This window comes from Tribolium castaneum, chromosome 7 (genome assembly GCF_031307605.1).
Source record: "Tribolium castaneum strain GA2 chromosome 7, icTriCast1.1, whole genome shotgun sequence".
Classification (NCBI taxonomy): Eukaryota; Metazoa; Arthropoda; class Insecta; order Coleoptera; family Tenebrionidae; genus Tribolium; species Tribolium castaneum.
Genome location: NC_087400.1, coordinates 5,526,759 through 5,552,556, shown reverse-complemented (window position 1 = coordinate 5,552,556; position 25,798 = coordinate 5,526,759). Strand labels below are relative to the sequence as shown.

General features: G+C 32.3%; 3 protein-coding genes and 1 long non-coding RNA gene across 10 annotated transcripts in view; 1 reads left to right on the top strand and 3 right to left on the bottom strand.

The window, feature by feature from the left end:
• Positions 1-25,798, top strand: part of bru3 (bruno 3) — a 456,798-nt gene that overhangs the window by 261,774 nt on the left and 169,226 nt on the right. The window lies entirely within an intron of this gene.
• On the bottom strand, positions 418-5,723 carry LOC135266689 (uncharacterized). The gene is made up of 3 exons (XM_064357857.1): positions 4,366-5,723; positions 3,865-4,314; positions 418-3,805 (listed from the first exon to the last, which is right to left on the bottom strand). Exon 1 carries the CDS (start codon positions 5,710-5,712, stop codon positions 4,783-4,785), a length of 930 nt encoding a protein of 309 aa, XP_064213927.1. The 5' UTR covers positions 5,713-5,723; the 3' UTR covers positions 418-3,805; positions 3,865-4,314; positions 4,366-4,782.
• Positions 10,433-11,601, bottom strand: LOC135266691 (uncharacterized). The gene is made up of 2 exons (XR_010334832.1): positions 10,924-11,601; positions 10,433-10,868 (listed from the first exon to the last, which is right to left on the bottom strand). It is a non-coding gene; the product is annotated as an uncharacterized LOC135266691 (long non-coding RNA).
• Positions 12,421-13,371, bottom strand: LOC107398761 (23 kDa integral membrane protein). Its single transcript, XM_015984042.2, has 4 exons — positions 13,240-13,371; positions 13,029-13,196; positions 12,614-12,982; positions 12,421-12,575 (listed from the first exon to the last, which is right to left on the bottom strand). The coding sequence occupies exons 1-4, from the start codon at positions 13,306-13,308 to the stop codon at positions 12,504-12,506; spliced, it is 678 nt and encodes a 225-aa protein (XP_015839528.1). The 5' UTR covers positions 13,309-13,371; the 3' UTR covers positions 12,421-12,503.

Sequence of the window (25,798 nt, the reverse complement as noted above, 5' to 3'; positions counted from 1 at the left end):
TGAATGGAAGAATACGTTTGGCTTATAAATATACAATCGATATTATAATGCCTACCAAAGCAAAAATAATCACGTATTATATTTTGGTTACAAGTGACTACATCATCAAATATTATTATGGAATAGGGTTTGATTTCTTTAGGAGGGGGAATTTCGGCACCATCTTCATATTCATAGTAACCGACTTTATCGAGAGGTGCCAGAACCGATTTTAAAAATTGATATTTTGGTTGTTGTAGCGTTTTTGAAAATAAGTAAATGTCTGTGAAGCGTAATCCATTTGGATGCAGCAAGAGACTTAATATCACATTTGTTTTTCCACATCCAGAACGTCCAACCACTAGTCCTCTTTTTACACTATTATTGAATAAAGTATTATGTTTAGGAAACTGTTGATAGGGTACACAAACTGAATAGTCGTGATTAGAAATTTTTAATAAATCTTTTTGTTGCACAAGTTTCATTGTTGACTTACAAAATACAAATAAAAATACTTTACACATTACATCAATTATAAATACATAATAATAATAACTATGTAGTATAAATAAATGGTTACATATCGTTACATATCTACAATAAGGTAAAATTCAATCAGTGGGTTCCACATATTTTTGCAATTCTCTAATTAGAGAATCTAAATTTCGATCTCTATCAATATCGTAATGTCCCCAGGCTAATGTATCAATTGAATTACCTAAAATGTATCGTTTATCATCGAAATTAGACAGTGCTATTTTATTCCTTAATTCGGTATACATATTATGTAAATAAGATTTGAAAACGTTCATAACACAGAAAACTGATGAAGATGAAGGATTTGTTGCAATTGCCCGATATTGTAACAGTGTTAGAGATTTATCAATTACATGTTTACTTACACCTTTAGCCTTTTTAATTAAATCATTCACTGTTTGCACACAATATGCTTTGGCACCGGTGCCATAAAGTAGTACAATTGGTACACCAGCATACTCATCTTTCATTTTACCGATAACAGACACAGTTTTAGGAATATCATGAATATTATTCTCGGGATAATTTGAAGTATCAAACCGATCGATATTCTGTTTAATATCATTATATACGTTTTCCGTATAAATTTCTAAAATTAATGAATCCGTATCCGTATACAAAAGCTGTACATTATTTCCATACTTAACTTTAAGGAAATTATAAAAAAAGTCATACATTAAAGTTTTTGAAATTTCCAATATACTGAATCCTACATAAATAGGTTTATCATACGTTACTTGAACTTTATTCATTTCTATTGCAACTAAATTTTCAGTAAAAATAGAACAATTTTTAAATTGTGGTTTGGCTATCCATGTCTCTGCTCCATACTTGTGACCGTTTTTTTTCCAATGTGTAGCCAGTTTAATATCTACCCGATTATCGACATTTTCCATGGTTTTTCCATACACACTATTATTCATGAGTTTAAATAAATCTTTTTCAAACTTATTTTTAGTCTGATTTCGTAATTTCGTATTTAAATCAATATATGGTTTGAGCCATGACGATTGATTGAATTTTAGTACTCTATGAATTTTTGTCAATTCTAGTCCATTTTGTAGAGCTTGTTTTAAATTTCGATAGTGTATTATGTAGTTTGTTTTAGCACATAGATTTGGAATGAGTTTAGCACATTTTCCGTTTGGTGGAATTAAATTTTCAGGTAGAAATGGCATATCATTATGAGAGTTGTGTAAATGATGAGGATAAGAGATATCTACTTCAAGGACATAACCTTCAGGTGTGGTATCAGTCAAATCCATAATACTAAGTGAATTAATTTCGTCTTGCGTTAGCCAAGTAAATCCACCTAAAGGGAGTACTTCACTCATAGCCCAACCATAGAGATTTGTTGCATCGAGGTATAAAATGTATGATGTCGGTTTCGAAGGGTCATAATTTGGAAGAAATTTATTATTTGCTTGAGCCGCTCGTTTAACACATGTACTAACTCCCCCACGAATCCCTTTTTTGAAAAAATGCAACATATCTATATCAGTCAATAATTCTAATTTTACATGGGTAAATTTAAGCATAGCATTCCAACTAAGAGATGGTGCAGTCACGTAATGTGCTGGATCAAGTTCATAATGCTTAAGGCACATGTTTCGAAAATTCTCAAAGACATCAGCTAATAGCAAAATATCACTTTTTAAATAGAGATCAGAATATTCGCCTAGAGTCTGACAATGGAATGTATTCCATACGGTATTAGCTCGTTGATAATCATCTTCAGAAATATGCTCATCGCGAAGTTTATCGTAAAAATCAATTTTTTGTGGTAATTCCGTGAGATCTAATTTAGAAAAATCATCGATAAATGAATATGGAAAAACCCCTTTCTGTCTAATTAACTGAAATTCTCTGTCAACGGGAAAGTATCGTTTTACTTCCATACATTGAGCATCATCCAAGGCTGCTGCCAGTTTTTCTAATGAACATGTCAAAAACTGAAAACTATCTATAAAACGCAAGTGTAAGTGCTCCTTGACTATTCGATTGTTTGAATTTAGATATTCGCCTACACAAATTTTTTTCGAAAATGTAATATATTTCTCTTTAGTTTTACCAAGAATATTAATTTCACTTTCTTCAAGGGCCAACTCTTTAATGAATAAGTGACTATCATAATTTGTTAAATTATGAAATACTATCGGAATAAAATTTGGAATTTGAAAATTCAAGTTACAATTACTGTGCGCAGCGGACCTATAACGACCCGTTAAATGACAGTGATCTTTTACTTTAATATCATTCTGTTGAAAAGGTTTTTGACAAATATGACATTCCGTTGCTGTAAGATAATCAAACTCTTCTTGAATAGTTAATGGAAGCATTGGTTGTACAATACTTAAATACTTTTTATAAATCTCTATCAAATCTATTTCTAATGCTGTAATAAAGTCAACCACAGATGACTGTCCTCGAAAACTTTGGAATTTAGATAATTGATCGTTATATGAACATTTAATGTAATATGCACATGAATATGGTTGATGGAGAAAAGTTTTTATCGAAAATGATTGATTTGGATTTGGTGCAACTGTACTCATAGGTTTCAATAAACATTCGAAATCAGCATAAACAATAAATGGGATAGTCATTTTATGATGATAATTTTGAAATTCTAATACATTAGCGGGAACATTATAACCAAATCTATTTGTTATTAATTCATTATTTGGGATTCTAGCATAAAGTTTTCCACAATCAGTCGAAGAATGTCTATCTAATAAAGCTTGGGTTGTGAAATATTGTAGACATCCATCACAGAAAAATTTTGAATGATGATGTTTTGAGAGTTGGGAAGATACTAAACGTGGCAAATTAGTTATTGTACAGTAATGTTGATTACCATCGTTATCACTCAACAATAATAAATTTATGTGTACCGGTTTCTTAAAGTTTGTAAAATATAATGGTCCCACAATTTCAAATTTTACCTTATTGTTTACATAAAGTAATTCAAGTCCGTAAACATTAATAGAGACATTATTTTGACTTTCAAATTTTGCAATACTATCCAGTTTTACAGGAAATTCAATACCTTGGAAATTAAAAAGTGTCGACCAATGTGGATATGAACTGGGTAAATGTTCTGGTCCCATAGGTAGACACACTGCTGCTACGACACTCCAACCAAAACAATGAATATCCTGATTTTGAACATTAACTATTGCCCTCTTCATTTTCACGCTTGGCGGTAGTGGGATATACGATGAAGCTTTCAATGGATTGTAATAGTTTACATTTAATTCTAAATGTAAGATTTTCACAAGTGTCCAGCCTAAAACAAAGAAGCAAAAAAATAATTGTATTATAAAGATTTTTACAATATATAACTACCTGAATCTCGTTCCAAAAAATCCATCATTTTTTGACTAATAACTTCTTGAAAGTCATGCAACATATTCCTAATATTCGTGCCTAAAGTGACAATTCTGTTAGTAGTATTGAAAGATTTTACATCAAATATATTTTTTGACTCAATGGTATACAATCCAAATAATTCCAAATTTATTTTGATTGTACTAAATTTTTCAATTTGTGAAACAATAAGTCTAAGTAATTTATTGTGAATTTTATCCATAAATTCATTTAAATCGATATAATGGCCCTCATCACAAATCCTATATGAAGCGATGCGTGATTTAAATGCACTGCTGAGTGCAAACACCCCATCCTCCAAGGGAGTACTTTGACAATTATTTCTATGCTGTCTACTTCTCTCATGGGCCGTAATAAGCTTTGGAGCAATTTCTTGATTACATGTAACGCACATATAATTGTTGCTAGCTAGAAAAGAAAAATTATTGAAAAATAGAGTACCTATTAGTTAAAACTTACCAGTTGAATGACATATTTTCTGTTTTTTGGCGGCCGGTCCTCCATTTTCCTGTTTTTTGACCACTTGACAATAGAGCTTTTCGTGGCGTAGTCGTGATTGACGGGTTGTAAATTGTTTATTACAGTTTTCACAGTGATGCATTTTCTTATGAAAATATAAATCAATAAATTAAACAGGTTACTAACAAAGTTTAATTATAAATTTGCTGCCTTCTGTTACTATCTTTGAATGACTTTTATTTATACTATATAAATATATATTTTTTTGTGTTCAGAGATAGGTATCCAGCAAGACCTCGAGGAGGAGCAGCATGCTTGCCATCGTGTTGTAGGTAGTATGATGTTAAAATTTGGAAAATCGCGTTCGAATTAAATGTACTTGATATGATTGTGGGATGGAAATAGGATTTATTAATATTAATTATTAATATTAACATCATTAATATTAATATTAATATTATAATTATTAATAATTAATATTAATGGCGACTTTCGCGAACGTCTACGAGGCTTTCTAGGGCGCCGACGCCTCCTTGATCGTGAGTGAGGGGGAGTGGGTGGAATGATGTCATCGTCGTCGTCATCGTCTCCACCCTCCACCCTATTCTCAATCCTATTATTTGTTTGCCCTAGAATGGGTGACAATTGAGAGGGTTGAATGATGTCATTTTCAACATCCATCTCTTCACCCTGCCTCCTCTCTTCAACCCACGGCTCTGCCAGTGCGTCAATGACAGATGGTTGTTGCATGTCATTGACGCCCTGTGATAATATTATGGGTGACGGTGGTGGTGAAGGTTGTGGTGACCGAATGATGTTATTTTCGGTCTCTACCACCACCAATCTCTCTGGCAGAACATCATTTTCCTCAATAATCGGTGAATTGGGTTGAGGGGGATGTTCAACGTTACCATTGATAATGTTTTCCACCTCAACCCAAGGCTCCGATAAGGCGTCAATGATGTCCTGCGATATTATCATAGGGGGTTGAGTTAATACCGCGGGTGCCGCTTCAGGAGATATTGGTGTAACGGGGCGGGTAAACACTGGCTCAACGAAGGGGCTTTGTGGTGGTAGTGGTGGACTGGGAGAGATTGGGGGTTCTTCCACCACGACCATATCATTATCAAATACATTTAACTCATCGGTAATCGAATTATTGATGGGACAAGTTCCTTCATCCACAACCGGATTGGACACCGCCTCGTCTTCGTTAATAAACTGGTCTATTAAGGTCAACGAGATGTCGTCCGAATAATCATTTTCAATACCATGTTGAGCCAGGTATTGCGTGAATGGTAAAGAAAACGATAATTCACTATCAGGTTGTGATAAAGGAATAACCATAGAATCATCATCATCCTCATCAACGATTTGAACAATATTAGCAACAGCGTGATTAGCTAATTGCTTCTCTTTCACACTTAACTGACTACATTCAATCTCATCCTCTTCAAAACAATCTTCCCTCAAAGATTGACTTAAAGACGACTTGGCAAATTGTTCAAATTGTGTCTCATCATTTTTGATTAATTTTGAATAAGTAGGTCTAATAATTACATCAGAAACGATATTGATTCTAGGTTTATCCCTATTAAAACCACTACGGTTTTGATAGGGATTTGCAACTTTTCCCTTCAATACTTTAAATAATAACTTTGATGACTGGTTACTTACAGTTGTCCTAGTTGAGGGACCGGGACACTGACAACACTCGTCACCATGAGTGCACGGTTTAAAATTAGCAAAATAATTTGAACACATTATTTCGTACACAGACTACCTGTACAACACAGAATGAATTTCTGCATTCACTCTCTGCACATTTATAAATTGTTAAAAGCTCCCGTCAAGGTCAACTTCTTTGTATGCACTTACTGCAACTACATTGGTGTATTCCATCAAGGTTAACATATAGACACAAAAAAATGTAAAAAGAAGACCTATGTAGACAGGATGGAGTGTAACCGCCTGTTTCAAGGACATCGTTAACCTGTTTAATTTATTGAAAAAATGAGAAAAATCACTCATATCCACTGCAATAATCAACTCTTTTTTTATAAATAAAATGAATTTTTTTGGGTGGTGTATAAGGATTATTGAAAGTGTAAGGGAGTGGTAAATATTATGAAAAAAATACAAATGTTTATAAATCTATAACATTTATTTATAAATACTACAATTAATTAATTCAATTAATATTCCATATCATTACAAAAAATATTTTTTGAAGAGTTTGTATTTTCAAAATTGCTTCTCGATGATTGTTGATAATCATTATTAGTATTATGGGATAAAGTTGAATCAAAATAATTCCCATTTCCGCAATCAAAACTCCTCCAAGAATATTCACGATGTGGAAGACATCTTCGTAAATGTCGTCGAAGATGTTTTACTTTCAGGCGATGTCCTGGATTATTACGACACGTTATCCAACTCTCTTGATCCATGATTACTAATAGACTGATGAGTTGAGATTATTTACACAATGTTTTGTACACTTTTAACGAAATGTTTGTTTTAAAAAAAATACATTATGTAGACTGCAATATGCGTTATCGTTCAGATGGTACATGCATTTAACTTTATCGGCGTGTAATGTTGGTTGTTGTGGAAATTCAATAACTTGTTTATGTGTATATTTTTTCAAAAATTCGGCTTTTTCTTTTCCTTTTACGTAAATTTTGTCAACATCCTTCAACACATTGTTTATAACTTGTACGTGTTTCCAATATGGAATATGTCCCATATTCCAGTCAATACAATGATAATTCTTCATTAACCATTTTACTTGTTTTTCATCTTGAGGATTCAAGAGTTGTGAAGGGAAAGGGGGTTGAAAAACATAGTGTGCGAGTTTGTCTCCTCTTAAAGCAGCCAGTTCTTTAACTATAAACTTTTTTCCAATTTTGTAACCTTGAACGTCTATAATCACTTCGTTCTCCATCACTATTAATATTAATTTAGACTTGTTTTACAGATTTTGTCAACGGTGTATATGTAAAGGCTCGATCACTAATGACTAATGCATATGCGGTGGTTCCCTCACTTATACCGGTGTCTGTATCAAATTCAATTCTCAGTGCAATAGACTGTGTTTGTAAACCAGTTTTTTGCATCGAACAATCAATTATGATTAGTGGATAACTGTCGAAAAACTGTGTAGGTGTAATGTGTGTTTCTTTTTTATCTGTATAATAGTATCGGGATCTAAAGTTTGTAAACATTTCATATAATATACCGAAATGGTGTTTTTTATATGAAATATTTAAATTTTCATACGGATATCGTTCATTATTTAGAAATACTCTCATATTGGTTATATCGCCTCTATCAAATTTACTCATATTTTTATCAAGTTGTCCTTCTCTATTGCTTTGAAGGCCAAAGATAATATAACGAGGTGTTTCAAATTTTGTAGAGATTTTCACAGGCCAACTACACTTTGTAGTATTTGTAAAGAGTGGCAGCGAATGAAGTTCCCAGCTTCTGTATGGTACTGCAATTTCTTTATCTTTTTCAATGGTTTTTGTCAATTTAACCTCTTCCTTTAAACCGGGCACAATATGTGGAACTAGCCATGCAATTTTATCAATTACAACTCGTGCTTTCTCATTTGTTGTACAAATTAATGCATTGACATCACTATTACTACGAATTAATATTAACTCTTGCGGTATGTTTAGCATTATATTTTTATAATCTTCTGCAAATCCTAATAGTCGATTTAATGGGATACATGCTTGAAAATATCCATCTATAGGTTTAGTGGCTTCTTCATTTAGATCCCAACCAGACATTGTTAATTTCAGACTTTCACTTTGATTTAATGATGCCAGATTTTTCATAGTTGTTGTAATACCTGGCTTTGTGTTTGTATCTACAGTTACTCCACTTACTTCATACCGTATTTCACTAAACAAAAAAGCGACACCATTATTTACAAACTTGGTTTCTGTTGCTGGTACAGTTTTATTGGTTGTCGCGTCGGTTTTAACCAATTGTCCCTCAATTAAAATTAAACTATCACATGGTAGTGTACACAAATCTTCTTGTAAAGGAATTCGAATTTCATCCGTGTTTTCATATCTGGCTGTATATGCCTCATGACTTTGAAATTTGTAACCTACCACACCTTCATCCCACTCAATACCCTTCTCAATATCGAACATTTTTTATGTGTATAATTCAAATCCTAATGATTTTAGAAACAGTTTATTTTTATTACTTAATTGTTGCACGGTTCGTTTCGTACTAACTGTTTTTCTACACTTTTGTTGCTTTTTATATGAGTCAGTTCTAAAACTAATACCCATTTTCTTCTTTCTTCTGCAAATGTAATCCAACTGTTACAGTCTCTTGTTGAAAATTGACCAACTTTTCATCTTGATCTATTATTTTAAGTGTAATATTTCTGATAGTTTTAACACTAATGGGTAGGTAAATCACATGATCTGGTGACTGTACTATTTTAAATCCAGGTGGAACGTTTGGAAAAAATTGATAAATTATGTGTACAGGTTCTCCATTTTTAAAACTTCCAATTGTAATATTACATTCAATCATAATCGAATTAAGTTTCATTATGTCTGCAATATTGTCCGAATCTTTTCCAACATTTTTCGGAACTATTTGACTATTAAATCCCAACACTGGTCCGATAGTATTTGGTTTGGTAAAGTCAACATCTTTTGTTGCTTTGATATGTGTATGTAATGTATTATTGTTTGCAGTAATATATAAGAGGTCATTACTGAATTGTTTTTCAATTACATGTTGTAAATAGTTGTTTATATCGGTTAATTGATAACAACCGGTCGGTATTTTAAATTCGACATCCCCGAAAAAGAATTTATTATTTTCTTCATCAATATTCGGTATACTGTTGTAGACTTCAAAATTTGTAACACCCAGTTCATAGACACCATCACTAACATCAATCGGTGGATTAAAGTTAGCACTTAGTATCGCTGATTTTCCTGTTAATACAAACAGCATCTTTGATTCGACTAAACTTATAATTTGCATGTGTGTCTATATAAAAACTTTAAACATAATTGTCCACAATTATATGAACCCATTTTCTGATATCCATCATAATTGTATGTAATGTTATTACCATCATTATCACTTTTGAAATAATTGATAATCTCTGTTGGAGGTTTTAAATTGCCCATACTATCAAAGTATAATATATTATTTTTATTTTTTACATATGCTGTCCAATGAGTTCCACTATTTTTTTCTTCATCTAAATTTATAATTCCTGTTTCATTTTTATGTATAAGTTTCGGTAATTTATTACGCATATATACACCTCTAAAATTTGGAATTTGTAATAGTCGAGCAAACTTTATTATTTCAATATTAGTGAGGGCGTGACGTGGTAATTTTACTGGGAGTTTTTTTTCTGATACCATTTATATGGACCAATGTAAAGACCTTTCCCTTTAGTTTTTCCTACACCTTTACCGCTACTCATTTCCATTGCTTTATTATGTCGCATAGTTTCCTCCAACATTTTTTTATCTACCGAAGCTTTATTTACAGCAGTCGCTATCCCTGCAGCTCCTCCTCCTAAAGCGCCTAGAGCACCTAATAGTGGTAATAGGAATGGTAAAAAACCACCATATTTAGGAGCAACTAGAATTCGTTGTTTTTTTGTCTTCTTTTTTTTACCCTTTTTACTTTTAGCTCCCATTCCGAATTTTACTTTGCCTTTCATTATACCAGCAATTGCTAATGCAGCTGCTTTTTCCCCAAACGATGCGTCTTTTGCTTTTAAACGTTCAACTGCTTTACTTAATAATAACTTATCTGCTTCGTGTCGTTTTTGCAAATTAGTTTCGTTGGCGTACGATATATCGTGTTCTTTACAAGCCTGATCTAATTTATTTCTACCACTATGTCCAAGTGCAATTCGTTCTTGTAATTTGGTTCCAGGGCCACAAAACTGATAACCCGGTATATGTAATTCAATGGGTAATTTATTTATTAATTTATTTATTAGACCCCAACCTCTCTTTGTCAGAGTTGAATCAATACTATGTTGAGAATCACAAGTCTGTTTATTATATAACTTCATTTATTTACTTTTATCCATACACCAAAAGAACAATCTAGATACTAATTTAATCTAAGGTTACAAGTTGTTTATATCTAATTTCTACTCTTATTAACTAACTAACATTCTATACCACTATCACAGCTACTTGATGAGTCGTCAGAATCATAGTCATCAGAATCATAAAACATCATTTGTCGCTCTCTACTAAAATACCATATTTTAACAGTCATTTTGTTTATTAAATTATTTCCACACAACTGAGAATTCTGTCCTATTACTGTATTACACCAAAAACACTTGTAGTTTAACACTGAAGTCACATGTAGATGACAAATGTGAAATCTCACTGCCATAATCTTCACACATTTCAAACAAAAGAATTTTCTGTTACTACAGTCCTTTGGAGACAGGCAAAAGAGCATGTAGCAGTAAGGATCTGAAAACATTTAAAACTTAATTTCTACAAGTACATACAATTTCATATTACATACCATTGTCAACTTCCATTATGCTGATTTAAGTTAGTGGTATATAGCTATAATTTTTTGGGCATTTTCCGGATCCACTTGGCTAGCTGTGTAGCACGGAGTTTTACACTTATGACAAAGGAAACCATATTTTCTAAGTAACTCTTTAAATTCTTCTTCATTACAAGTAATGTCAATACTTAAAGAATTATTCCACCCATCTGGATTAATAATAGAAATGTCCTTAGTACTACACTGTTCACACACAACCACTCTATTAAAGAAACGTTCCCAACCACCTTCCAAAGATATGTGTCCTAACTGGTTGTGGAAACACGTTTCTTCCACTATTATGACACCTTCACAAGTAAAACGATACCACATTTTTTTACTACTTTAATATTGAGAAATACTTATTAGATACTGTTTTTGAATTTGTATTGAATTCTATATATATTAGCTGCAGTGACCTTGAATGATAAATAAAGAGGGAAGTTGTTGGCCTTGCAAAAGTGGGGACCTTGGCCTTGAAAACATCAAGGTCCAATATTGCCTTGGCCTTGAAGTGGTGGGGGAAGTGGGAGGGATTGGCCTTGAAAAAGTAAGAGAGAGAACGAGTGGCCTTGAAAGAAAGAGAGGGAAAATGGGCGGGGTCAAACTCAAGGTCAAGGTTGTGTTGTGTTGTCCCCCCATTCGTTATCTACTCACGCATTTATGTGAAATGAAGTTGTTTATTTTGCTCCCAGGTTTCTTCGCCTTTGTTGCGGTGAAATGGCTCGGTTTCAGTTTCCTTCTTGTATAAAAATCAGTCGTTAATAACGGCGGTATCAAAGTTTGTTCAGTTGTCGTTAAGTGTGCACCTCGACGTCAATAATATCGTATTAAAGCGTTGCTTTTTAAGACGGTGTAAAATTTAACGATACATCGAAGGTCGAAGGGCGCTGAGTTATTGGCGTTGGTTAATGCGATAGCGTCGTATTTTGCCTATACCCTCATTAGACGGCCTTAAGACAATATTGTCTTTAAGTTAATAAATCCCCATCTAGAAGTATAATGTTTACGGTCGTATTCCGGTGGCAACTTAATGATATTTTGTGACGTTCATTAAGTGAGTTTGTTCCCGGACCACTCCCGTTTCCATCCATACCATAACCCAACGCTAGCGTGACGCAATCACGCTCTATTCACGCGCACTTCTAACCTGGGCCTCGTTTGTTTTTCGAGCGCCAATTATAAACGATCGATTGCCGGAAAAAAGAACGAGATAAATTGTCGGTAACGATGCTGTGTGTTTTTTTAACGAACTCTTGTCAAAGACCGATGATGTAAGCGAAATCAAATAACGAGGATGAAAAAATCCACTTTATAGTTTTCTTGTTTGCGTTTTTCTTCGGCGGGCTCAAGAGGAAAAACGCACACAGGTCTCCGGGGCTTCATTTCATTAAGAGGGATTTGCATTTATATGAGTTTAATTGTTTGGGGATTCGCCGCAATATCGAGCAGACTTAAATAAAATTCATATTTCACGAATATAAACCCGGTTTTTGCAGATTTTTCAACAGTAATTACCGCGAATCAAAATCAATCAAACGCCCAGTTTTTACTCAGAGTTTCTCTTCTTGGAAGTACTCCTCGTGCCAAATGGTCAAGATGGCAATGACAATAGCGCTGCAAAACTGCAAAACAGTTAAAAAATTTCGCAAAAAATTCTCACTTTTAGCACTGAAAAAGTGATGAAAATGATCGCCCGTATCAGCTCTTCGACATATTGGGCTTTGGTAATCTTGGTGTGACAGCCTATCGGGTAGGGATTTTTGCACCTTTTGCCACTCTCGCAACAACTGGGGGGATATCCGACCAGAAGGGGATCGAATTTCTCCTCGTAGTCATCAAATCCGAGGACTCCACAGCACTGCCATTCGATTTCAATTTCCTGGAATTCCTTCATAAGTGCGGGCAATTCACTATTGAACAATTTCTTGAGGCGCGCTTTCTCTTTCGGTGCATCTTTCTGAGGCGCAGCGATGCGGATTATAGTGACCAGGATTTGAGACACGCATGTCATAAACAGGAAAATAATTGACTGAAATTTCTGGCTTAAATTTGGAATTTGTGGCTTGGCTTTTTACGGCATAGACGAGACATTTGTCGTCGATTTTTGTCCCGTACAGTCCAAGAGAAGCATTTAGCATGGAACAAACCCCCACAATCATCCAAACAGCGAAAGTGCTTGACTGGTCCTCCGAATCTATGATTCGGTCAACGACGCCCCATACGATCATCGCCAGACCATAAATCTGCAAATTAATTTTAAATCGCAGTTTTTGATTCACCACTCACCATTAACATAAAATAGAGAATGTAAATAACTCCCTTATTATGGCGAAACAAGAAGTCCAAGCATTTCATTTCGACAGTTCCCACCGTCAGTCATTTATGACAGAACTTTTCAGTGGCAACGCTCGGAAAACTCAAATACGGAGCAAAATGTAATTAGAAAACTCATATGAAAGCGCATATTTCGTTCCATGTCCGGTTAATTTCAAATGCGAATTTTCAATGTTGCACATAAAGCGGACATTTCCTGCTATCTGTGCACAAATAAATTGCACGGAATCGTAAAACTGCACTCAATTATGATAAGTTATTGGTGCACAAAGAAGTTTACAACGTTTCAGTTTTACGAGACAAACTATCAATGGGGGTAATTCGGACATAGTTTTGGGTGGTGCATTCATTAATCGTTGCCCTTTATGTTTCAAATGAGCATTGACTGGACTGGCTTTAAATTTATACCTAAATTATGAATTTTTAAGGTTTTCGAAAAAACTATCAGTTTTCCAACTTTTTAAATTCATCTTTTTTGTGTTTAGTTTAAAGCGTAATTGTTATTTTTTATGATTCACAACAATTTTACACACTAGTTGGAAGTTGAATTAGTTTATTTTATTTCCTAGTTTTTACAACAAAAAAAGTTTTCGAATTTGGTGATATCTTAAATTTTTTAGATTTAGAGTAGTTTTACTCTTCAAATTGTTTATTTTGAATGGAATTAAGTGTACCTACACCAGCTTGGAAAAATGTCTTAATAATAATAATAATAATAATAATAATAATAATAATAATAATATTTTTTATTTTGTCATACATTGGAATTGGCATTTAATTACGTTTTTATGTTTAATACAGTGAAACCTTTCTTAGCGGATTTTTTTTCACAACGGACATTTTTCTAGGAACGTAACTAAACCTCTATTAAAATTTTTACCTCCTATTAGCGGACATCTCTCCACAACGGACAATTTAAGATTCTCCATCGGTGTCCGTTGTTGAGAGGTTTAACTGTATTCTATATTTTTATTAGTTTTCTGTTTGATTTCATTGGTATTTCCTAAAATTTTAAATGTGATTTCCAGGTTTTTAAAATTTAAGTGAATAATATGTAGTTTCTAACTTTGAGGAAAAGATTTGTCATATTATTTAATTTGTTTTGTCTTTAATTTAAGTTTTTTGCTTTTTTAATTTACACTTTCTAGCATAAATATTTTGGGCTTTCTACAGGAATTGCTCAGATATCATGAGTTTAATTTGTCAGATTTTTAAATTAAGATTTTTGACAATTATTTTGTTTTGTTTTAAACCAACTACAGTTTTTTAGCTAAGGTTGGTAAATTAGAATTTATAGATAGATGCAGATATGCATTTTTTTACTTTTTTTAAGTTCTTAATTTTATTTTTTTATTGGTAATCTATTTTGCTTATTCAAAGCACGCAGCAGGGTGTATAAATTCAACTTTCAAAACGCGCGTTTTTTAAATTGCCCATGGCAACATTAATAACTCCAGAAACGTGAAGATAATTATAAACTTTTTAATGATTTTTTATTATAATGACAATCAATTCCATGACAAAGAAAAGTATACTGAACTCACATTACATTATTTTCAGTTTTTGTAATATTAATATTGCTATTTATAATTTCAAAGTGTAGCAATAAAAAAATGAAGTTTTTGTGGATAACTGGTTTTTCAAAACTGACTTATACTTTTTATAATATACTAATATATAATATATAATACATAATATATAATATATATAGTATATAATATATAATATATAATTTGTAATATATAATATACTTATACTATTTACTTTTTATATTCTTGTGAAAAATTCTTGCATTATACCTTTCATTTCAATTTTAATTTTGTTTTTAACATTTTATACACGTTTCAGAATGTGTTGCTATTTTTATTGAATTGGAATGGATATTACAAGTTTGTCAGTTATAAGTTTTAGATTTTAGCCTGACTTCTAAGAACTCGAAATTTTAATTTATTTCGAGTTTTTCTAATCTACTAATTTTTACTAATTTATCTGATCATTTATTAATTGATTTATATATTTATTTGAAAAATTTGAAAATGGAGCTAAACAGTTTCAAATATTGTGTCAGTTCAAGTGAATTTTCAAATTTATATTTTTCTTTTATGGAAGGTTTTTCGCTTTCTTTTTTTAGGGGTTATGATTTTTTTGGTTTTTTTTTTACTTGTTCTTAACATTTTTTATTCTCGTTGTACTCGGTTGCAAAAGTTCAGACTTTACAATTTAATACTCGTAGTTGTTCATATCGTTTGTCCAAAGAGCTAAAATTTCGATGACAAGCAGTGCGGGTATGTCGGGTCAAGAGCTTTGCCTTCTTTTGTCTCTCGTCCGTCCGCAAGCTCCCCGTTTGAAAATAAATAATAATCATCTCTTCCTCCGGCAAAACTTTCGAGAAATGCGGACAATTTTAGAATAAACAGAGGCAAAGAAGCGCATTTATTAGACGACAAATGGACGAGGCGAGGATTCCGGACATAAGCTGATGAATTCCAGGTAGAAAATTCCAAAACAATCCGTTTTCCGATGTTATATTTCATAAAGCTTTAATATAGATATTTTTACATTGAATCTCTGCGGAGAAAAATCAGTGCGAAAAGGTCGTAAAGGCCTCGTTTTGTAAAGTGAATTTTAAATGGTAGTACGGTCCACTAAACATTCGGAACAATGATCAAGCAACGGTTAGGACGTGTTAACACGGTCTCCATATATGCGTTAAACATGGGACAGACACAATATGCGATAAAAGCGAGGTGCGTATGCCGTTTTTGGACCGAGAGTTTCAACTAATCGACCGTAAAGTGTGAGAGGAAATCAATACTCGACAAAGTGATTACATATAATGCTGCACCACAAAGAGATAAATCACACAGTGGCGATGAGGAGAGAAATTTTATTCATTAGCACCTGATCCTATTTTTCAATCGCAAGCCCACTGACATAAATTTAAACACAAGATGAAACACTTTGGAAAATTTCCGAGTCTATTACAGTAAAATCTCTCTTAACGGACATCTCCAAATAACGGACATCTTCTTACAACGGACATTTTTGCAACAAAACTTATATTCAAATTTCCTGTTCCCACTAGCGGACATCTCTTTACAGCGGACAGTGAAAGATTCTCCATCAGTGTCTGTTATTGCGAGGTTTTGCTATATTGCAATTTGTGTAAACATATTAACACTGTTTCGTAATTTTATGACGCATCCTACAATTGTCTCAAGATCAATGCACTCTAGATTTATGTTTGTCAAGCCGCCTTGAATCTAGTAGTTGTTAAATAGTAGTTAAAAATGTTCCTATTTTTCAATCGCAAACCCACTGACAAAAATTTAAACACAAGATGAAACACCTTGGAAAATTTCCGAGTCTATTACAGTAAAATCTCTCTTAACGGACATCTCCAAATAACGGACATCTTCTTACAACGGACATTTTTGTAACGAAACCTATATTCAAATTTCCTGTTCCCACTAGCGGACACCTCTTAACAGCGGACAGTGAAAGATTCTCTACCGGTGTCCGTTGTTGGGAGGTTTTGCTATATTGCAATTTGTGTAAACAAATTAACACTGTTTCGTAATTTTATGACGCATCCTTCAATTGTCTCAAGATCAAAGCACTCTAGATTTATGTTTGTCAAGCCGCCCCGAATCTAGTAGTTGTTAAATGCGTCGTGGACCCTCGTGAAAGCCTAATCTTTGGAGGGTCTCTGTTCTGACTTTATTAACATAGATATGAGCATCGGTGTACGTTTGGGTTTCGATTCATCATATTTCTGTCTAGAAATCTGGTGTTCGTCACGACACCACCACCGTCTCGTTTGTCTCACTGGATTCCACCTCACTTCTCTTTATTCAATTTACATGCAAATGTACCCACCTCGGGTGCCACTTCCTTTTCCGGCAACTTTCGACTCGTATCAGACATTGACAGATTTTAAACTGGATTTCTTCAATCAGTTTAACAAATCCATCGCGGATGCCGAATAACGGAAATTAAGACGAAATTTTAGGTTTGTTGTTTCAATTTTCCTTATTTTGTTGTCTTTACATTCGGGACAGGAGGGAAGTATATTGATTGAGAGGCGGACGTCTCTCTGTTTGCCAACTCTTCAACTTGTCGATAATTGTGCCACATTACACAACTGTATGGACTTGGTGTTTGTACAGGTATTTCATTATTGAAATGAGAGTCGTTCTTACTTTTTTTTCTCGCAAAGTCTGTTCTGAAGTCACAAAAACTCCAGTTTTTTTAATATGTGATTTTATTTTATTTACACTTTAAAATTATGTAAATTGTTATAATGTTTGTTTGCAAATGGATTTTTTAGATGGAGCAAAAACATTTATTTGATTGTAGGATTCCTTCGGAAAATTAGTTCTAAATTAAAAAAATCTATAGTTTTTCTATGATTAATTTGATTTTATAGAAAATTATTCTTTATGTTTTAAGAACAAGGTATTTTAGACACCTAACTTGGTTAAAAGTTCCAGTAACAAAATATTATTTTACGAGATCATTTTTATTCTTTATTGTTCTTAATTGTTAATTTGAATTTTAAAAATGTATTTATTTTAACTATATTAATAGTATTTATTAATATTTACACACCAAAATTGTAGATTTTACTTATTTGTGTGAAAGTCCTACTTTTCTAAAATACTTAGTTTTTGTGTATTAACTTATAAATTAAAACAAAGTGTGCTTTTGTCAAAAAAAAAAAACAAATTAGTTCAAAATCTTAGTAGAATCGACTATTTTATTCGCATCTAATGCGAAATTTCGTTTTGTGAGACAGTCCGGCTCTAAAACCAGTTTACTGGTGTCTCATTTGTCGCAGGAATGAGTAATGAATAAATAACAATGTAAAAACTACTTGTTTATTTGGTGCACAAAAAATCGCAAGACGATTTAAGCGTTTGTCGTCGGTTATCGGAGGAATATTGCACACCCAACTGTAAAACAGACCAATCATAAAGCGTTCAAAACAGAACAAAAAATTGGTTTTTGATAATTTTGTAAATATCGGCTAAACCATCTGGAATTTCGATGTTTTCTAAGAAAATTTTAAGTTTTCAAATACAATTGTATTAAAAAATTGTGAATCAATTGGTTTTTGGTTAAAATTGATTCTTACAATTTTTTTCTGTTTTTTTATACCAGTTTTTATTCTTTTAGCTCTTCAGTCTCTCGGTGTATAGGTTTTTTAATCAGTATGTCATGTTTCAGTTTATTGGTGTTTAGTTTTGAAGGTTCACAAGCCTTTAAAAATGAAAAAGCATTATTCTAGTCAAGTCGCTTTGAAAAATTACTTATTTTTTATTTTAATAAATAAAGTGTCAATTTTTGTGAAATATACTTAAGGAGTTGTAGAAAAAATAGTTAGTGACAAACTATTCAAAAAATTCTGAAAATAAAAATTTACTGAAAATAAAAATGTTAATTTAATGATAAAATACTAATAATGCCGAGCTGTCTGATTTTAATACTAATATATACAACGTGTTTTTAAATGATTGTCATCTAGTCTTTTGTGAATTTGCCGCTTCATATAACTAATGATAGGCATTTAAACACCGAATTTTATATTAAGTCTCCAATTCGGAAATAAGCTTCGACAATAAAAGAATTTTCTTGTACAGTGTAACAATTAAGTTGCATTTTAACGAAATTTTTAAAAGAAATTAATTAAATTTGTCACAGATTTAACATTTATTGACAGAGGATTTAACTGAGCAGAGCGGCACAAATTTTTTTACATGTAAACCAATTTCAAAGTTAACTAGATGAGAATCATTTAAAAACACATTGTATTTCTATTTAGTGTGCTGTGTGTTGTAAATTTTCTAGATTGAGACGATTTCTGTCGGAAAAACGACAGCAAATTTAAAACAATATTTAGGTTAAACAGTTAATAATCAATTTCTTTATTTTTTATGTAATAGATAATTTTCAGTTTTTGAGAAAACGTAGGTCGTGTTGTTTGTTGATTTTTGTTGACAATGGAATTTATTGAAATAAAAATTATATATTTTTTTTTTATTTTGTTATTTTTATGTCTTTATTATAAATTACACCTAATTTCTGTTTTTGTGCAACTTGAGTGAATAAGGTATTGAACTTTCTAAAAATCCTACTTATTATGAATACATTACTATCTTTTCGTTCTGTATTTAACAAAATAAAACAAAAACAAAAACTAGCATGTCAATTCGTTGCAAATCGCAGATTTTGTCGAACATCTGTCCGCCGGAAGGAAATCAGATTCTGTGCATTATTCAGTGGTCGGTTGAGCCGCTGATCTGAGCAATGATGGCAAAGAGGAGATGAATGTGAGGCCATACACTTAACTCACAAGCTCGAATGTATCGTTCCACCGTTTCTCCCATATTCCTTGGGCATCCATTATTAAAAGGTTTTTCTTCTATCCGAGCCGCGTTATTTTTCTACCATTTTAAGAGTCTTTTTGTGTAAAAGCATCCAGCCCACGATGCAATTTTCTTCGTGAAATATTTCCATATACACAATGTCTGAATGCAGGATGACTGCAATAGGTCTCAATTTTATCTTTACGACGAATAAACTAAGATAAATTATGGGACTTTGCCCTTGTAACGGCTCTCGTCATGTTGCTTCCATTCTCTGCGAAAGCTGAATACACGAGATTAGTCCAAGGTATAATACACATAATGACCGCTGTGCAAGATGCACATATTGCAAACCCAGCGTTTACAACCGACGTAAAACCGGCAATAAATCTCTATTAACTCACGCTATAACCGTGTTTCAAATTAAAATTCGCCGAAATCTCGATCCGAATTGATCAAGTCCGCTTTGGCGATTCCTCATGTCAAATTATTTCGCAATGTTTTTCGGTGAATCTACACAAGGAGCAAAAGCCCGGCCGAGTTATAAGCTCTCGGTATAAATAAATAATACATCAGAGTTCTATACAGCAAATATAAATGGGATTCGCTCGAGATCAAACGATTTTTCCAAGTTCAAAGAATGAAATCACTAAAATATAACACATATCTTTTTTGTTCCGCGAGAATTCAAATCACCTGAACCCGCAAATTCAACCAAGCGCAACGTTTGATACGTATAAATCAGAACACATTCATGCTCGATTTGAGTTTCTTCGTGTAACAAATCCTCAAACTGAAAGTCGCGCAAAAAATCAACACTAAACGAATTTCCTGGACTTTGAGTGCACACACGGACAAATTCCAGCGCAAAAACAATCAGCAATTTCTATTGGAAAAACGAGTTACTATGAGGTCTCCTTTTTCTTGTCGCCGTCTTTAATGTAGTACATTTTTTTAATAATCTGATCTAATAGATCTATTATCCTTTAATGAATTTAAAAAAACACTATAAATAACATTTAACACGATAGAATTCGCATTTAATGTGCTTCGTGTGTTTGTTATTGAAATTCACAGCAACTGTAACTGATGATGACATTTTTATGTCAAAACGTGCTACCTATGTATAAAATGACCCGATATCCAAAAGAAGTATTACCTATTAACAAATACAAATTTTCAAGTAACTTTTTTAATCCCTCATATAAGTAAGTTAAAAATTCAAAATAAAATATATATATATATATATATATATATATATATATATATATATATATATATATATATATATCGTTTTTATATAAATAATATAAAAAATCGATTAGTCATCTCCACAACTAAATCACTTGCTTTTACTTGAAACAGCAAACGACAGGTAAAAAACAAGTATTAAAGAAGCATGTAACAGTGAGAGTTAATCCACAAAACTATTGTAATGGATGTACAGTCACGATAAAAAAGAATGTTACCTCTAGCAAAGGGGCTGGTAGCGAAATGCCGACTAAAATCTTTTAAGTTATCAAAATTTCAACGTCTACAATTAACTGTATCGAAAGGTTTGTTACTGCTGTTTTAGGCGTGTCATGCTTTTTGAACGTGACTGTACAGTATAGATCAAATAATATGATATCTTTTTTTTGGCCGCTGTTTTATTGTTGTAATTATTTTCCAGTCAAAAAAAAATAAAAATAAAAAAGTCATTATTATGTTAAGGGCGCAAAGCAACGGTTTTTTGAGCTTGAATTGAAAATGTTTGGTGCGTAACTTTTGGTTCAGTGTGCTTATTTATCTATCACAAACATTAAACTGCAAAAAGGAAACAAATTGAATTTGTTAGAATCATCTGTATAGCTAAATCAGTCGCTTCCACGTTAAACAGACAAATATTAAATACATAACACAGTGGATCAGATAAGGTTTGATTTAATTAAAATCACAAATCGTATAATTATGTGGAAATTACATACAAATATTAAATAATTTTGATATTTATTTTTGAATGTATTTTTAATTTTTTTTACAATTTCTAATAATAATAATATTAACTGATACTGAAATGTTGTGATTTCTAGTGCCATTCTAAACGATGCAAAAAGCTAGCTACAAAATAACAATGTTTGAATTTTAAATTTTTATTTAATTATTATATTTATTTTGTTTTATTTTTGTATTTTGTAGATGTTTGTATTTTTTTATGTGTTTTAAAATGTAATATAAATAATAATACTTTTATGTGTTGTCACTTAATACTACCAATTACTTAATTAATTTTTATTATAGTGAATTGTAGAAAAATTCTGAAAAAATTCACATGCAAGAAGAAAAAAATTGTGTGAGTTTTAGGTATTAGTACAAAAAAATTGCTATTTGTACAAAAACATAGAAAAAAATTTGGTGAATTTGGTGGAATAGAAACGCACTGTTTTTATTTTTTAGTAATTTGTAAAACTAAAGGTGTAAAATAGTATTTTTTTGGTTTTTATTTTTTTTAACAATTGTCCTTGAACCGATTTGAAAGAGACATCTAAAAAGATATCGTAATGAGCACAAAAAATAATAGCTTGCCATTAAAAAAATACTATTATGACGGCTTACTTTTTTAGGACACTCTGTATACTCACAAATATTTTTCTGAAATGTGTCCTACAGTTAAAATCTCATCTGCACAATATTAGAACTTCAACTTTAATAATAACTGAGCTACAGAAGACGGGAGATGGGCTGGACCAGCCTGTATAGTTATTCTACCTTTTAACTGTAATTAACAGGATTTCGGTGGTTGGAGGATTTGATCATTAAAAAAATTCTGCCTTGCACGTGTACTTTTGTTCCAAACTACTCACTTTACCCTTTTTGCCCTTAAGTCGTCGAAATTTTTATCACTTGATTTCGCTTCGAGCTTTGAAAGTTTCGAGTTCCTTCCCGCTTATCTCTGAGCCCAGTTTAGGCCAATTTGTAGCTGACATGCATCTGGTTCAAGTTCAGTCTCTCGTAATAGAATTCTCGACATCAGATGGAGCAGGTTGATTAACCATTCCACATGTAGAGCAATGCGATATCATAAAATCCTCTCATGACAAAGTCTTTTGCCGCTTTGAGAATTGACGTCTGTCATAGTAAAACCTTAACAAAGCATGACAATGCACGTAATCGCTTTACAAAAACAAGAGCACCGTCCTCAACGTCCAGACAAAGTAATTGCAACAATCGTCAGTTCCACATAATTCCAGTGACAATATATCATGCAGGACGATGATACGGCACCGTAATCTACATTAAGTCCTTCAGATGGCTGCGAGCATTAATCATAGTGGGCGCCGACATGTATCCATGTTTTGTTGTACCTCGACAATGACGCTAAATAAAGAAAAGGATTATCAGGCGGGAATTTTAAAGCCTTTTTAATTGCCGGGACCAGGACCATTATTCACTTAAACCGCTCCAAACAATGGAAAACTTAAACATAATTAACATCAGAGTGTTATTATGCGAAGGACGCCAGGTCGAAATCCACAATCCGCACCAGACAACACCATTAGTCTCTGTCTTGTTACGAAGGTCTCATTTCCTCGCACGTATTATGACATTGATTAACATCAGCCGAGCGCAAACGAAGGACACTACGTGGAACATCAACGCATTTTTTATTTCCAACAAGTTGTAAACGCGGTTATAGTTATGCTCAGTTTTAATAAACAATTACTTTTTTATTATGAAACAGCATTAAGCGCAAAATTGTAACCATAAAATCTTTTAAAACTGCTTTACATCTATAATTTGGCCCGGCGCCTCCACCATTTTTTACTATATATTTTTTACAAATTACCAAATTAGTTTTGTTTCTGGTGCAACAAAAGCTTAAAGCTTTAGCTATTTGAGATATTGTAACCATAAAATTTTTTTAAACTGCTTTACATCTATAATTTGACCCGGCGCCTCCACCATTTTTTAATATATATATTTTTTTCAAATTAACAAATTGGTGTTGCAGGTGCAACAAAATCTCAAATCTTTAGCTATATTAGAAGTTAAAATATTTGTATAATTTGACCCGGCGCCTCCACCATTTTTGCAATATATATATTTTTTTTAAATTAACGAATTGTTTTTGTTGCAGGTGAGTGTCTGATGGGTGCGTTGTGGTAAGCCTTCAGTTTCCAGATTTGTTCTAATTTCCTCTGCGTAGCAATCTTTCTCCGTGTATGTGTCGCGACGTCGGAATATTCCGACGAAATATTAGACAATTTCACGCAAACAACCCTCTTAACCGGTAACCCAAAATTTAATCTGACATTTTAGGTAGTCGCTTTGCTTTATGAAAGCAGCTTCCAGCCATAATGATTTTCTCCACGACAAGAAAAAAGCAATCTCGACTAAACAAAACCCCGCTTCTAATCATTAAAACTGATATAAAGCCTAAACTGTAAGCAATGACGTCACGTACTCACACTGAGCCGAGCTTAGGTTAAGCTCGCACACAACTTTGGATCAAGTGAAACTTAAACTTTATTTACATTAGGAACGCGCCGGAATATTAACTTGTTTAATAAAAAATCTAAGACAATTAAGTTCGACAACGTTTCATTAACGGGAGTTTTACACAGCAATTTCGCTCAATTATTGGCGGTTTTTTGTGCAAGGAGCGGGCGAAACTATATGCTAATCGTATCTGGATTAAGCGTTTTCAATTCGGTACGCACCACGCCTGTCAGTTACACCAAATGAAATTTTATTATCAAATATTAAACGTATTTCGCTGGAATTTCTGTTTTCAAATAGCAATTACAAGTTTCCACGTAAACAATATCTCTTCCAAGAAATGAAGCGACGTTGTCGAAATGAGTGATTTCGTGGAACTGCAGCTTAATTATTAAATTAATTGTGTACTGAAACAACATTTGCTACATGGACAGAATATTCTACTCGTGTAATTACTACAATTTTTATTTTGCTTCAAATTAATAATAAATTCTGTGTAAAATATTTTTAATTAATAGTCGAAGAGCAAATGTTTTTATTTCATTTATATTTACAAAGCTGGATTTTACAAATTTTCATATTGGAAAAATATTTACAATCAACCATCTGATTGGACAACTTTTGGTGGATGCGCCGGGCTTAATGCATGAATTATTGTCCATTTTAATGGAAAAATACTATTTATAAAAATTATGTGCGAGATAACAATTTAACAAACCAATATTTTTCTTCCCTCAAACCTTCAATAAAATATAAAACAATTGAAACTTAGATTGTGAAAAAAATTTGTTTTTTAGTTCAACTTTTATGCTGTGTTCGAATCCTACTTAGCAGTTTTGGCAAAATACTACTGCTTTAATACGATGATGAAAACGCAGTACAAGAAATTTTTAGACAGCAAAGATTAATAACTTGCACTTTTTTTTGCCAAAGCAGTAATTACTTAAAATTTTCAAAAAAATTTTATTGCTTTCTTTAATCGTTAATTATTTTCACTATTGTGAGAGAAGTTTAACTCATTATTATATCATTATCACCAACAATAGTACCTAGTTTTTTTTTAATCTAATAAACTCATTATGACTTATGACAACTGTTATAAATAAATGAAATGAAACCAATTTTCGGTGACTTTTTTTAAAAAATCAGGTGCAATTTTATTTCAAAAATAAATCTAAAGGCGTTCAACTATAATTTCTTGAAAACCAATTATCAGTTCTATGTCTGGAGATTACAGACGAAATACTGATTATTATTTTTTTTTTTGTAATAGGCAAAGTTTGTGTGTATTGTCACACTATACTAAACATAAATGACAGTAAGACAGAATTCAATCATTTCAAATATGGTTGCCAAAACGTTTTTGAAACATATTGTTTTTATTGGAAAACCCTTTACCATATTACGAAAATTTTGATTTGTCTGGAACTCGAGCATGCTTCTCAGAAATTACATTTGATCTCAGGCCGACAAACAGTTAAAATTTTGTAAATTGTACTCAAAAAATATGATCATATGACAAGCAAGATCTACGTATTATTATTATTATTATTATTATTATTATTATTATTATTATTATTATTATTATTATTATTATTACCATTTTAGAAAAATAAATCGATTTATGGTAAAATCGGCTTGTTTCCGACGATTATTTGCTTCTA

Bases quoted from the DNA above. Each gene is read 5' to 3' on its own strand.
- LOC135266689 (XM_064357857.1), bottom strand. From the start codon at position 5,712: ATGGTTATTCCTTTATCACAACCTGATAGTGAATTATCGTTTTCTTTA.
- LOC107398761 (XM_015984042.2), bottom strand. From the start codon at position 13,308: ATGAAATGCTTGGACTTCTTGTTTCGCCATAATAAGGGAGTTATTTAC. The intron at 13,197-13,239 runs GTGAGTGGTGAA...ATTAATTTGCAG, and splicing joins TTCTCTATTTTATGTTAATG to ATTTATGGTCTGGCGATGAT. The intron at 12,983-13,028 runs GTAAAAAGCCAA...CAGAAATTTCAG, and splicing joins ACAAATGTCTCGTCTATGCC to TCAATTATTTTCCTGTTTAT.